Below are 16,652 nucleotides of genomic sequence, written 5' to 3'. Positions count from 1 at the left end.
GGAGAGCAGGTAATGATAAAAATGTGTATATATGTGTGTGTATATATGGTGTCATTTGTATGTACACTTTCTAATTTTTCTCTCCAAATAAGTCTCTGAGACATAATTACTTCTCCTTTTTCTATAAATCAGGAAATTCCATAGAAAACTTATTTGCTCAAGATCACACTAGTGATCTTCGAACAATCAATCCTGTTTATTCTAAATTAGAATCAAGGACATTGGGCAGTTTGTTTTACTATATTTAAGGTGAAGACAGCAAAGATGCAGAAAAGAGCAAAACTAAGTCAATCAATAAAATTGCATACATCGCGGGCCTATTTATTTAATTACTTTGGGATTCCTTTATCAAATATATCCCTCACATTTGAATACTAACTTGATGGGTCATCTAATATGTAGAGAAAATTCATAGCAAACTTCTGTTAAAAGGCATTGATTTTTGAAATCTGTGGACTTGATGTGCTTTTTCTATATTGTGAATAATCTCTTTTCCCCTTTTCTTTCTTTGCTGTATTTTGACTTAATCTCTTTACAAAGGCAGACTGGTAATAAAAATACTGATAAAAGTATCTCTTCCACAGCATTTTTGTTGGCTCTAGTCCGGAGACTAGCTTCTCCCATTGTTATTCTCAGATTGTATGGAAAAATTTAGAAAGGTAAAGTATCACATAATTATAATTTTATTATGAGATTTATTATAAAATTGTTATATTTATTATGTGCCATAACAAAGTCATATATTTTAAGAAATATTTATAAAGCAGTACCAAAATGAAGGCATTTTCTTCTTACCCTGTTTTTTTGGAAGAATTAGATTTCACCTTCAAAACCTTGAAACCTATGTAACTTGAAAAAACTTGAATTTCTTACCCCAAACATACAAGCATAAATGCATATACAGTCACCAAATTACATGCACAAATTGAAAAGATACCCTAGGTTTTCACATGACATAAAAAGATTTCATTCAGGGCCGAGCCTATGGCGCACTGGGGAGAGTGCGGCACTGGGAGCGCAGCAACACTCCCGCCGCGGGTTCGGATCCTATATAGGAATGGCTGGTGCACTCACTGGCTGAGTACCGGTCACGAAAAAGACAAAAAAAAAAAAAAAAAGATTTCATTCATAGGCAAAGATACCTTCCAAATTGTGAATAAATAATTCAGTAATTCAAGAAAAGGGTATGAACTAAATGCCTAGATTCTGGGGCCAGACTTCATGGGCTCAATCTTAAACTTTCAGGTACTTGCTAAGGAGCTCTGGATAGGCATTTAATTTAACTTTCTGTCCTTCATTTCCACATCTGTGAAGTGGGGATGATAATGGTACTTACCTTGTACTGCTGTGCACTTGAAAAACAAACATAAACAAAAAAAGTGTATGCATGTGGATGTGGATGTGGGTGTATACAAAGTTCTAAGAACAGTCCCTGTCACATATTAAATGCTATCTAAACCTTGGGGATTATTATGAATAGTATCATTATTGTCCTCCAAAATGATAATGCAATTGTTAAGTTAATCACTGTGTTTGTCAGATTAAGTTATCCTTCCAGTAGCCTTCATTTGAGAAGAAAATTGCCCCAGTGTTCTTTATTTTCCCCACAATTCAGTGTTTTTAACTCTAGGGAAAACTTAAGCAGGAGATATAAAATGTGTAAATGTAATATTATAGTTCTCTGATTAAAATCTAGCTTTTTATTTATTTATTTATTTATTTATTATTAATTGAAACATAATTGATTGTACATATCTGTGGGGCACACCATTGAATATCAATACCTGTGTGCAATACATGAAAAAGTTATAGTTCAGGACATTTTTCACTTTTTTGCACCATTAGATTCATTTTGGGGAATACAATGAAATCTGGGAAATTCTTTCTTATATAAAATGTATGCACAAGATTTATGAACATGAGCCCAAAGGCACAAGCAGCAAAAGAAAAAATAAACAAATGGGACTGTATCAAACTCAAGTTTCTGCACAGCAAAGGAAACAATCAACAGAGTAAAATGACAGCCTACAAAGTGGAAGAAAAATTTTGCTAACTATGCATGCAACAAGGGATTAATGTCCAGAATATACATACAATTCAAGCAATTATATAGTAAAAAAAACAAATGACCCAATTAAAAACTGGGCGAATCAGCTGAATAGACATTTTTCAAAAGAAGACATACAAATGGACAACAGATACATGAAAAAATGCTCAACATCACTAGTCATCAGGGAAATGCAAATTAAAACTACACTGAGATAACACCTCACCCCAGTTAGACTGGCTATAATCAAAAAGACAGTGAATAACAAATGCTGGTGAGGGCGTGGAGAGAAGGGAACATACCTACACTGTTGGTGGGATTGTAAATTAGTACAACTATGGAAAACAGTATGGAGGTTTCTCAAACAACTACGGATAGATCTTCCATACAATCCATCAGTCCCATTTCTGGGTATATACCCAGAGGAATGGAAATAATCAGGTCAAAGGGATACCTGCACTCCCATGTTCATCGCAGCTCTGTTTACAATAGCCAAGACATGGAGCCAACCTAAATGTCCATTGATGGATGACTGGATAAGGAAACCGTGGTAGATATACACCATGGAATACTACTCTGCCACAAAAAAGAATGAAATACTCCCATTTGCAACAACATGGATGAACCTGGAGAAACTTATGTTGAGCGAAACGAGCGAAGCACAGAGGGATAAATACCACATGTGCTCACTCATATGTGGGAGCTAAGAGAGAAAGGAAGGCAGGAAAGAAAGACCATAGTAGTGCTTTGGTCTTACAGAGGGAAAGAACATTCCTAGGACTACAAAGCAGAGTGGGGGTGTGAGGGGGAGGGAGAGGGAGGTTGAGGGATAATTGGGTGGGGACACAGGGTACAAAAGCAATTTTGCATAACTTGTATCTCATGAATATTCATAAATAAATAAAAGTAAAAAATAAATATCCATAATTATAAAATTAAGAAAATTAACAAATAAAATAAAATGAAATGTATGTACATAACTCAAAACAAAATACAAGTATATACCCATAAATATGTGTCTGTACATATGTGTGTGTATATATTTCAGGAATTCATGGATCTCCTGAATCCATCCAATGATTCCTAGTGATTATGAATTCAAATTTAAAACCCTTACTCTACAGAAAGAGAAGTGGGACTTTATGATAAAAATAATGGGCATTAAGTGGATAATATGTATGTCAGACTGATTAAAAATTAGACATCTAGAAAGTATTATAGCAGGTCACCTGTAAGAGTGATGGATAGTTAATTCAAGATTTAGACACTATCTTGAACACCCATATCCTCAACCTTCTATTACCATGATAGTGGACAACTAATTACAATCTCTAAAATAACACAAACCTAGGCAAATCTACACTGTGAATCATTCTAAGGTTGTATCTGCCAAGGACCCATGCATAGCCTCTATTTGAGTTAATGACTCTTGTTGATTGTGGCTTAAGGTCTCCACTAAAAGCAGTTCATCAGCTTCCCTAAAACTCTCCCCAATGACTAGGAATAGGTAGAATAACCAAATGTCCTGATTTACCCACAGTTTCTGCTTACTTATGAGTAGCATCCCCTTTCATTCTTAAAAGTACCTTGTTTGAACAATAAATTAAAGTGTCACTGCAAATCTATTGGCAAGGAAAGGGAAACTGGAAAGATAGCATAGGGAAGTAAAAATTTTCTCCCTCAGTACTAGAATAGGATTAGGTAACATACAACCTCTGGGCCTTCCTTTTCCTGGGCTCCAACCAAGTTCCCACCTGACTTTCTAAGAAGAACAGGTGCCTCCCACAAGCCTTTTGTTCTGATACACCAGTGTAGGTAAAGAGAGAGCTCAGGGAAAGTGGCTTGTAAGAGAGAAGATACTTCGGAAACACGCAACTTTTAACACTTAAGTATATTGCATAAAATATCTCCATCCCCTAAGAGTATATCCTTAATTTTCTTCTCCTGAGGGCTTAAGAAAGGGAGGATATTTTAAAGTCAGCACGATAAGCTACCCTCACAAATATGTGTCTAATCGTGGTTAACTCCTTGAGCCTAAACTCCTATGAAGCTGACACTGCCTGTGGCTTGTTAATGTTGCTGTTGACAAAGGCTACCCACTGTTTCCTCCTGGTTTAAATTACTGAGAACCTGTAATTCTTTCAAAATTTAAATTTAAATTTTAAAAAGAATATGTGTTTTTAGAAACACATACATAAAAAACCATTTCTTTTGAATTTCCTAAAAAAAATGATTTCTGTAGAATATAAATCATGCTCTATGATTAAGTCTTGCCACCAAGTAGTCCCATATGGCAGAGCTCTAAGAGAATAATTCAGGTATCATTCATATAATAAAAAAATGGTCTGAGAAGTCCAGCAGAGCTGACAGAAAAAATTACTTACACCTTTAATTTGCTTTCACTGCCACCCACACATTTGAGAAGGACTTTCCCTTCTATCTGCTGCAGAATTGTCACATTACAATCTCTCCCTCATTTAAATTAAAACATAAAATTCAATCACAGCCCACACAGCACTCCTGAGCTAAAGCTGGTGGGAGTGTTGACCATGGCATGATTGCAGAGGCTAAGGTGCCAAATCTCATTTACAGCGCATTCCCTCCACATGCCTTTCAAAGGAACAGGATCAGGCTCTCAAGCTGAGGTTCTGTGACATTCATTTCTTTTCGCCCCAATATCCTGTTTATCAGTTAGTGAGAATAGCAGTATGTATCTCCTCCTGATGAGTTTTTCAAATGAAAATGAAGAAAGAAACATCGAGTTCTATATATGTCTGGAAAGAGGAAATGGTTTTGGCTTTCTTCCCCCAAATGTCTTTGGTATTAAATAACCTTAATTTAGCACACCAATAGCAATCTTCTAGAAAGGTGTCTTAAAAAACTAGATGAAAAAATTCCTCAGGAAACGGCTTGTTTTGCAAGTCCCAAGATAAACCTCTATTACTAAAATCAATTGAATTTTAGAGATCTTAAAAGTTATAAAATTGTTACCCTTTCAAGCAATATTCTTTTGGTCTGTTAGGCAGTTTTCACTATATGTTCATCAAATTACTTTGCTGATAAGAAAATTTGTGCTCTTCTAAAGTGCTGTGACTTTAGCAAAAAATAAATAAACAAATAAAAAGAAAAAGGATTATTCAAACAGTTAAATGTGAAGCTTCTTCCTTACACAGCTATTAGTATTGATTCTTGTACATTTTCTTCTTGTTAACCTTTTTTAAGTATGTCGCTATTCTGCCTACTTTGCTGCTTTCCCTAAAACTTGTGACAACCCTATGATGTGGGTAGTTTTATTAATTCCATTTAATAGATAAGAAAAAATAGGTCAAATTATCTGCCAACATCTCTGAACCACCATGCTACACTGACATCTTGGAAATAAAAAATAATTTATTTTAAAGATCCCTTTGAATACTAAAAGAAACATCTGAGTTTAGTGCACATGAAATGTAACTTTTTAGGGTGGCATATAATAGATTTCTGAATAAATAACAACAACAAAAAAATCTAAAATATAAGTAATAAGGATGAAAACCAGGTTAAGCTAAGAGCACAGATAATCATGGAGAAAGATAATTTGGTCCTAAATAACTCTGACTGCACTATTTGTAGTGGAGATAGTGAGACTTACACTCTACTAATAGCAGATCATACAGTCTAAGAGAACTGCCTGCATCTAGTTTTGCTTCCAGCTTTAAAAGGCATACAGAAAAACCATGCCAGACTGGAGCCAGCATGATTCACTGGTTAGAAATGTAGGTTCTGAAATCTGATACTGGAGTTCAAACTCAAGGTCAAGCAAGTTACCTCACCTCTCTCACTGCTCCTGTTCTCTCTGCTGGACAATGGTAATAATAATAATAATAATAATAATAATAAATACATTACAGGGTTCTGAGAGGACTTAACGAGATCAAACACTAGCAAGGTAAAAGATAAGCATTCAAAAAATATTAATTTTTAATATATTCAAAGGAGAAAGTTCAGAACAATGATGAGATTCGAAAGAAATAACATCAAGCAAGGGAACAGATGAGCAGAATTTAGAAAAGGGGAGGCACTTAATTTCCAGGACCTCCAGAATCAGACTTTTAAATTGCTGGATAGAAATTACAGTAAAATAAATTCTTTCAAAAAAGAAAGAACTTTCTGAGAATTAGAGCTCCCCAAAGACAGAATGGACATCTTCGTAATTAGACATTTACTTAGTAGACATATGGTAGGGGAGATTTAAAGAGACTTGGTCAAAACATCTTTTAAGTTTCTTTCAAAATTTAAGATTCTATGAAAAAAAATTAACCATAGAAAATCATATGAAACAATTTCTCCTCTTACTGCAAAAGTCTGTTTAGGTAGAAAAACCAGTCAATGTTTTCTAATCATTTTATCTTTGAGGTTTAGTATTTTCTAAAATTTCTAGTTAACATTGACTTTTCAATTCTCTGAATTGCTAGAATTCTTGTAAATAAAATATGTTAACATTTTAAAAATATGCAGTCAAAATTACTTCTAGCTCTTTTAATTGTTTTTTTCAATTTCAAATCATTTATTAATGCTGGAAGACTGGGGATCATATAATATATTGTTCTTCTATACCTTACAGTACTTAGCTCATTGATGGACAAAAGAGTAAATGCCCAGCAAATGCTGATTTTCTGTTCAAACCTAAAGCACACTGTTTAACAAAAATCTCAATCTAAATCCAAAAAACTTGCTTTGAACACTGTACTTACTTGTAAAATCAAAAGCTGGAGAATGAAATTATCTGGATATTTCAGAAATATAGATCTATGTTCTAAATATTGGCACAAAAGATAATCTAAGCAGGATTACTTATAGACAGATCCTTTATCAATTAAAGAACAGTTTCCATTTTCAGAAAGTTGGAAAGTTTATCAGTTGTAATTTTTCCCATACTGGAAGTATAATCTATATTGCTTTATTCAAAATTAAACTTCATAGAAAAAAATGTGCACTATAGTATGCTAATTGTATTGCGCATGTGTTGCATAACACTTATTTCAGTATTAGAATCATTTTTTCTTCATTTCTACTGACAATAAGTAAAGAACTATTAATTCAATTGTAATAATACATTGATGATATGTAATTCAGCCTGTAGGTATCTTTTTGTTATTTCTCCTTATAAATTAAAATCACCTTCTGCCTATGACCTTTGTTCTTACAAAAGTAAAATCAAAATTTATGCCTTTCTTTTACTTACAAAATAAATGGAGAAAGAACTATCAGTAAAATCCTCTTTAAACTTAAGAAGTATATTTGAACTCCTGAACCATTAAGAAAATTGGTTCTATTTTGGATTACAAGGGAACAGTTTATTTTCAGAGTTTTAATTTAGTAAAATATAGAGGCAAAAGATTGTATAATTATACTAATAAACTTTCTCTTATATGATATAGATACATAGCTCACAATACCAGATTAGTCAAGAAAATAACCTTTTAAAAAAAATCTAAAGACCGAATTCCTGCAAGTACAAAGCTCTCCAAAAAAATAAAGCTTAGTAGTAAGAAAATAGGAGTTTGAGTCAAACGGCCTAGATTTGAATCCAGGATTTATCAGTTAAGTAAACTTCAGCAAGTTACTTAATTTTTCTAAACCTCAGTTTTCCCACCTATGAAGGTGGTTTAAGAGTATTGTTCATCTTCATAAAATTCTGCGCATTTAATGACAAAGTATCTAAAGCATTTTGAATTTATACATGGCATATAGTAAGATTTGTGTAATTGTTTTAAATTACTGTTTAAAATTAAATGAAATTATTAAATTGTTATTAAATTACTGTTTAAAATTATTGTTTTATTAGAAGTGTCTGCTTATTTATAGTCTACTTTATGACCATAGCCTCAGACATGTGAACAAGCCATTTAAAGAATAAAATGTAAAGCAGATATTCTCTACCAAGTGCTTTCTCGGCATCCTAAGGCTCAGCAGAATGTGTTATCCCCACAAAAGGAAATGGATAGAACTCTGATCCTTTAAGTATTGCTCTCTTTCCTGTGAGGCAGGAATAGCTAGCTGGAAGTCAGGGTTATAATATGTGACCAGGTTTCTGTTGCTTTACAACTGTATGTTCTAGCACCAAGCAAAGCTAAGCAGGTCACGTGGGATAAACCTAATTAAAATCAGAAGAAGAAAAAAAATGTTTTGAACATGTATGCCCTGCAGCAAATATATAATTTATGTAAATGACCTACTCTACTGATAAATCACATTATAAAACATTTTCAAGAAAGGGCTAACAACAAGTCTGAACCTTTCTCCAAACAGTTTCCCTGGAAATATTTCAGGTTGAGACACATGGGAAATGCCAGCTGTGTTATCAGAAATCATTATTTATTATTGGTGAAATGCATCTGGACCAAGAGGACGGTGATTGAACTATAAAATCATTTTGGAATTCACAGACCCCAGCTTCCTTGTGTGTAATGTGTTCTTGCAACTGAAGGCATCCCTCTAGGGGCCCTGAGCTGTTGCCAAGATATTCGGTCCTGTGGAAAATGGCGTTAACTAAGACTAGTCAGTCCATGCCTACCCATATGGCCTCTTCATTTTAAAAGTGAGTTGCTACAGATGAGCAGAAAGAGGTGAAAATTGTTCCTGAACAGCAATAGGGACCGCCACCCAAAAAGCACCTGACATAAACCTGTTGATATTCCAAGCATCCTGTTCTGTATCCTTCTACCTAACCAAATGAATCCGATGCCCAGTCATGGACTATGATATCATATAAGTCTGAATGTCAAGCCAAAACCAAATCCACTGCTGGTGGTCATGCAGACGTATGCATACACAAACATATATTATTTTCCTCCTCTATGTCGATGGAGTATTTAATCACCGTCTTTTGAGTACACTGCTTGGGTACACATACTTTTTAGAATATTTTGGGTATGTTCTTTGTTAAGAGCTTAGAATACTTTCTTTTTTCTCTTCATGATTTTTTGATGTTCTTCTCTAATCCTTGTCTTTGATCATTGTAAATCTTTGACTTTCTCTGCAAGTATTACTATCTCTAGACCTTTTTAAACTAAAAACTGGCAACTCCATTGTCACAAATGCTGAAGCAGCAGGACAGTTTCTGAAAATACAAACACTAAAATATCTTCTTGAAGTTTTTCACTTCTCACCAACATTCATTTAGAGATTATTAGAATGTATCTATAGGGGGCTTTAAAAAACTACAACATTGTGGGAGAACTCTAGCTTTCAATATTAGTATATGTTTATACTGGCTTTATTAAAATATGTTAAAAATGGAACTATTCCTTCCACTCTTGATCTTACCCTCAATTCCAAGTCACCAAATACTTTTACCACTTCCAGTGAAAATTCCTATAAAGTTGACATTTATTACCCCATTTTTAGGCATACATGGTTTTAAAAATATTTTTTAAACTTACCCGGAAACATGCAACATCAGCAGCATGTAGAAGACAAAGAAGAGGTTATGAGTATACCAGAAGATGTCATAGTTAGAAACTCTGAAAAAACAAATACGTTAGTTTCAAAACTACTTTACATTCTATTTCAATAAAAAGATTGTGCATAGTTTCAAACATATGCCACAATTGAAGAAAACTAAAATATAAGTTCATCTGAGATTTATCTATTAATAACAAATTATTAACATACCATAAAAAGAGAAATGACAAAAATTGTAAGTAACACTGTGTAATTTTTAAAGTTCTCTTTTTTTAAATAAAGATGCATGGAAAAAATTAAATTGGATGTTTATTTAAGAGCTATTATGATGTAAGTCTAAGAATTGAGCAGTAGTTTGCTAATATGTACTTTTGCTATCCTTTTCATCGATATTCTCAATTTTCAAATGATTTCTAATGTGTATTGGGTTAGGAACAACTAATGTTCCTAACCCAGTACGTTTGAGAGTAGTTCAAAGGAAACTCAAATGGAAAGAAATTAAAATAAGCGAGGATTAAATTTTTATATACTCTTCTTGGACAGTGTAACTTTAGAATAATTACTTGGTGTGTCTGCTCTGGGGGAGGACAAAGAGTCTGAAAAGGAAGGGAATGATAAGCACAATCTACAGAAGTAAAAAGACTAACAGCGATTTTATTTCATATATCTAGGGTCGATATTTATGCATTACAATCTTGGAGGTGGAGGGCAAGTATTTAAAAAAGCTAACTATATGATTCTGATACCTTCCCTAGAAATTTTAGAACCCCTCATGTAAGCAATAGCCAATTGTTTTACATTTACTCTGTTCATAGTATTTGCTGTCATAAGCAATATCATTAACATTCTTGTAACATATACATTTTTGCACCTATCTGATCCTTTCTTAATAAAAATCACTAGAAGTGGAACTGCTAGATCAAAGGATACACATTTGTAATACTTTTGATACACATGGCCCGTTGCTCTCTAAAAACAAGTTTAACAATGACGAACCCAACCTTAGAGCAGAGGTGCCTGTTTCCCCAAATCCAGACTTCACTTTATAAGTTTTCATTACTTTTTATAAGTAGGATTGGGTACTATTTCATATGTTTGTTACTTCTAATTCTTCTGTGACTTCTCTGTTCATAAAATTACCTATTTCTAGAGGGCATTTTTCTTAGTTGATATATGTAAACTATTAATATTTAGAATGCACTGGCTCCTTGTGATTGCAATAACTTGCTCAATATCATATTTGCCTTTCAATTTTTATAATGTATATTGAGATGAAGAAGTTTTAGTTTTCATATTTTTAGACAAATATTTCTTACATGATCCCTTGTCCATCTTGAGGTTTGATGAAGCTTGTAATGGCCCTTTTATTATTTTGCAAGTTATTATACATGCCAAGATACCTTACGGGGCTTTCTATCACCTCTGTGCCTTGGTTTAATGTGTTGTTCATTTTTACAAGTAAGTCCTACTCTCTTTTAAGTTACTGAAGCTTAATCATTTCAGTGTTTACTAAGGCACATCCCTCCTTCTACTCCTCTTTTGCAACATGTACTTGAATGTTTCTCAAGATGAACTCAAGAATCACTTTGGTAAATTCAAACAAACAAAATAACCTGTCAGGGATTTTTAACTGAAATTGCAACGAACCTTAAAGATAATTAGGAAAGAACTACATCTTAATAGTATACAGCCTTTATTCAAATCTCTACATATTTTTCTCCGTGAACTTATATGATCTTTTCCTATATAACTCTCAGCTTCTTATTAACTTTATTTCTATATATTTCATTTTTTTGTTGCAATTGTGAGTGATGTATTTTTATTTGATTCAGTTTCCAAATTGATATAACTAGTGCATAGAACAGCTACTTTTTTATATTTGTTTTGTATTGAATTACCTTTTTCAGCTCTTTCGCTTGATTTTCTTTCTAAATTTTTCTATACCTCTCTTGAATCTTGTGAATAGAGAATTATACCTATTTTTCTGGAAGTAATCATAATTTGTTGTTGCATTTTTTTCTAATAATTCCAACTGTTTCATTTCTTACCATATGTGAATAATGGTAGAATTTAAAATATTACCTTAGCTTTTTCCTGACTTTCTTAGAAATATATCTAGTGTTTCACTGCTAAGTATGATCTCAGTTTTTTGACTACTATAGTTTTTAATTAGAGTTCATATTTAATAACTGTCATTTTTAAATCTGTTGTGGTGAAAAAATGTTTGTACTCTTGTCATCTATGAATAGAATCTATTAGTTATTTAAATAGATTGGCCCATATTGAACTATCCTTGAATTAGCAGATTACATTTCACTGTCAGAAATCAAACACTGGAGTCATATTAATTCACTGATGTTTAATTTCTCAGTGGTAAATAGAAAAGGTAGGAGAAGATTATCTCCATGATACATTTAAGAATGTCATGATTCTCACAATAAACCTTGGAGAAAAGAAAATCAGATGTGATGATTTTCTTTAAACAGATAAGAAAAACTGGGAATTAGGAGATGCTCAATGAATTGCTTATGAGAACAAATGTAAAGGCTTGGTTGAGAACAGAAATTAATCTTTATATGCCATTTGACAAAACTATTTCTCAAGAATTTTTTTTCTGTATGTATAACATCCATATATCTGTAATTTTGCAACTAAATATACCAAATACCTAAATTTTCCTTCAAAAACTCCTAAAACTGAAAAGTAAGTTTTTAAATGATTGCTTTACTTAACTAAAATAAAATTTCTCCCCACAAAATTGGCATGCTCATGTCCTAATATTAGTGATTTGCCTTTCTGTAAGGCAATTTTTTATTCTTATAAAAAGTTTTAAAAGTGCACTTAAACATTTGACCCAGCTATTCTGTACCTAGGGATTTTTACTTAAGATATCATTGAAAAAGTATGCAATGACATATGAATGCGGGTTTGTTTCAGAACTGAAATATTAAAAAAAAATATCCATCAAAAATATCCAACAATTTGGGACTGGGAAAATACTGTATATCTGTATGGTACTATGCTGTGCCATCAGTAAAGAGAATGATAAAGCAATATTTATTAATGTGGAAAAATGTTCATAACATAAATTTAAATAAAGAGCAGATTGAAAATAATATTATATGACCCCATTTTGGTAAAATACATAGATATTTAAAGAAAGAAAAATATAGGGAGTTGAGAAAGAGAAAGAGTAATTTGGAGGGGGTAGGAGGTGGTGAATGAGTAAGCAAAACAAAAAGAATTAAGTCTATAAAAATAAACACTACAAAATTTATAGTGTTAATCTCTGAGTGGTGAATTTTCTTGTGAAGTTCTACAGTGTGTGTATGTGTGTTCATCAATGTGGTTAGAAGTGTAAGGACAGACTCATTTGCGTTTATTATGGGGCAATTACTTTCAAAGCATATACATGTGTGTGTATGTGTGTTTCCACTAAATGTCATATCTCGACAAGCAGAATGAAGATTTTTGAAGATCAGAAAAAATGTTTCTTCCCTTTCCTTTCTTTAACCAAAAAGTTTGATCAGCACATAAGACATTATAAATATTCTGAAAAATAGAATGTGTCCATCAGAAGGAACATGAGAAAGTGCTCCTGATGATATATATTTGAAATTGCTCACAGTCTCTTAACTAGAAGAATCCATATGAAAGCGTATTTCCAATTATTTTAGCTGATGTAAACCAAACATGCTCCCAAAGTTTCGCTTAGAACACTATGTTAAATTATAGCAAAATAAGCTCATATCAAGAAAGCAGCTATAAAATAATTTTAAGTCATATATTCCCAGATATTCCCAAGGTCCCTGTGAATACACATTGAATACAGTCCCGTGTCCCATAGAGACACATTATCCTTCAGAAAAATGATCCTGAAAAACTCAAATTTCCTTGGCCATCAAATTAAGTCTCCATACATAATTCTTACCTGACCTAGAAAATCTGACTTATGCAAAGATATTTTCGAAAACAAAATATGATAGATAGAAACATCTTTACTGTACTCTTAGTTGTCCAGAATAGTCCATTAACTAGGACATTGAATGAGTTAAATACTTTGTTAATATATAAAAATAAAGATAATCTGAAGAAAATCTAAGTAATCTGACTGGGAAACATCAAAGTAATGACTCTGACACTTACCTTATTGCATATGTAGATGCTGTAATCATGAGGAATAACACCACTACCATACAGAACCCTGTCAAGCCAGGAACTATAAAAATGTACATAAGTACATGTTAACTTAAATCATACTGAGAAAAAAAGCACAAGATATTATTATCTTAAAATCAAAAGTATTAAGCTGTTCTGTAGGACGCTTAATTCAAATCACCTATCTGCATTTGTCTTTCCCCTCAAACAAGCCTTTTTAAAATCAGCACAGTTTCAAAGTACTTAAGACAAAGCAGAATATTTTCTCCCTTTAACAGAAGAGTCCATTTTTGTATTCTCAAATATTGCACTAAATATGTACTTAATTCTACAGGTAAATATGTACTTAATTCTACAGGTACATACTACAACGTCAGTAATTAATGCAACGGGACAAGGTTAACATTCAGCACCTTTTCTGTTTTGCTTTTCTACACCATAGTACTAAATCGCCTTTAATCTCTCCTTCCTCCTTTTACGGAACTAGTTAGCTCCTTCAGTTTTAATTTCAAATAACTGCTTTTGGGCTTCACTACCTGGAATAATTTTAAAGACAAAATAAACAAAACATAAAGTTTTTTTTTTTAAAACCACAAGATATAGAACAAAAATTGTAGATTTCAAGAAAAAATTACAGTGCTGTTGTTTTAAGAACACTTGCAAACATATTTCTTCTTAGTATAGAAAATATGCTGAAATCAGTGATGTGTTGTTTGTTTTTTAAAAAAATAAAGTACTAAATGTGCAAATATGTTGTCAAAATTAATAACGATGTCAGATTGCTACATATCCAGCATTGGCACATACAGCATGTCCAAAATGAATAACTGATACACCATATCTAAAACACCTAAAATCTCAATAATTTCCTTTCTTATTATTTTATTACTAAGATAATAAGAAGCTAAACATTCTGTCTGCAAGTTTTATTTGTTTACTCTTACAATCATACAATTAACAGTAAGTCCTAAATGTCCCAGCTGAGAAACTATCTTAAATCAGGCCACAGAGAAACGATATTGGACCAGTTTTGTCTGGAAAAGTGTAAATATTCCCCACTTCACTTCTTGCCAAGGAACCGCCTATGGAAGAGAAGGACTATCATGAACTGTGAGCCATTAGCAGAAGCAGACAAGCTGGATACCACATAAGAGCAATGCAAGTGTGCATTATTAGAATTCCAGAGAGTTTGAAATCATTGGAAAATAGCAACAGATAATAAAAATCTCAGTACAATAGCAACGAGTTTCATTTGTAAAGGGCCACATGAAAAATAAGGGGGTTAGCCTTCAGATTCTTAACATTCGTGTACTATCTCCGCCTCACCTTTTCCAATGCACAGATTTGAAAGCCTAACAAAACTTGCCCTTCCCTGATGGACCTAATCCAAATCTTCCCTTCCCTACACTTCCTTCCCCATCATCCCCTTTTCCCATCATCTTTAACATTTCCTCCAGGTGAGTGCTTACTTCCTACGGGTAAGAGAAGAGCAAGATAACTAATCTAGCTTACACTAAAGGACTAAGAGTACAGAAAATATACTATTTAAAAAGAATAGCATGCATACAAAATGGCTGTGCCACTGCACTTCCAAGTATTTACTGAGAAGAAATACAAACATATCCACACAAAGACTTGTTTAAGAGTGTTCATAGCTGCTTTATTTTTAATAGTCAAAGCCTGTAAACAACTCAGATGTCCATCAGCAGATGAATGGATAAACTGTGGTATTAACTGTACATGGGAAAATAATTAGCAATTAAGAAAAAGTGAACTGTTGATATTAAAACAACAACATAGATGAATCACTAAATTATTACGCTGAGTGAAAAAAGCCACATTGCCCTGCCACCAAAAAAGTACAAGTCTATGCCCACTTTTATATAATATTATAGAAAATTCACACCATTCTTTAGTGACAGAAAGCAGAACAGTTACTAGGAGGGATTAAAGAGCACAAAATCCTTTTAGGATAATGGGAATATTTGTTATCCTGATTTTGATGATTGCTTTATGTGTGTATGTGTGTGTGCGTTAAAACCAATCAAACTGCATACTTACATGTGTGTAATTTAGTGAACTTCAACTTTAACTCAATAAAATAAACAAATAGGATTATATCAATCTGGAAAGCTTCTGCACATCAAAATTAACAAATTAACAAAGCAAAAAGACAACCTATAGAGTGGGAGAAAATATGAAAACTATGCATCTGACAAAGGATTAATATCCAAAATATGCAAAGAATTCAAAGAACTTAACAGTAAAAACAAACAAACAAAAAAAAAACCTGATTAAAAAATGGTCACGGGAGCTGAATAGGCATTTCTCAAAGGAAGAAATGCAAATGGCCAACAGACACATGAAAAAATGCTCAACATCACTCAGCATCAGGGAAATGTAAATCAAAACCACACTGAAACATCATCTCACAAAAGTTAGACTGGCTGTTACAAAAAAGACAGAGAATAACAAATGCTGGAGAAGATGCAGAGAAGGGAGAACCCTCCTACACTGTTGGTGGGACAGTAAATTGGTGAAGCCATTAAGGAAAATGTTATGGAGGTTCCTCAAACAATGACAGAACTGCTATATGATCCAGCAATTCCACTGCTGGATATGCACCCAAAGGAATGGAAATCATCATGTCAAAGTGATACCTCCCATGTTCATCACAGCTCTGTTTACACAGCCAAGAGTTGGAACCCATGTAAATGTCCATTGTTGGATGACTGGCTAAGTAAAATGTGGCATATTTACATAAAGGAATACTACTCTGCCATAAAAAAGAATGAACTACTGCCATTCACAGCAACATGGATGAACTTAGATAGAATCATAAGTGAAATACGCCAACCACAGAAAGAGAAATACTGCATGTCCTTACTCATAAGTGGGAGCTAAAAAATCAACAAATAAAAGAAATAAAGGAAGAAATATATAACGATCATAATAATACATTGAACTTTCAAAAAGAGAGAACAGAACTGAGGTTACCAGA

The 16,652-nt window shown here is 33.0% G+C and overlaps 1 protein-coding gene across 2 annotated transcripts in view; it reads right to left on the bottom strand.

The window, feature by feature from the left end:
- Positions 1-16,652, bottom strand: part of NOX4 (NADPH oxidase 4) — a 158,742-nt gene that overhangs the window by 85,807 nt on the left and 56,283 nt on the right. For both annotated transcript variants that reach the window (XM_063094259.1, XM_063094260.1), the window contains exons 7-8: positions 13,640-13,712; positions 9,472-9,552 (exon numbers count right to left, since the gene is read on the bottom strand). In XM_063094259.1, coding sequence (XP_062950329.1) covers positions 9,472-9,552; positions 13,640-13,712 — 154 coding nt within the window. The remainder of the gene's footprint in view (positions 1-9,471; positions 9,553-13,639; positions 13,713-16,652) is intronic.

This window comes from Cynocephalus volans, chromosome 4 (assembly GCF_027409185.1).
Source record: "Cynocephalus volans isolate mCynVol1 chromosome 4, mCynVol1.pri, whole genome shotgun sequence".
Taxonomy (NCBI): domain Eukaryota; kingdom Metazoa; phylum Chordata; class Mammalia; order Dermoptera; family Cynocephalidae; genus Cynocephalus; species Cynocephalus volans.
Note: the sequence above shows the minus strand (reverse complement) of the source record. Positions and strands in the feature narration are given on the sequence as shown.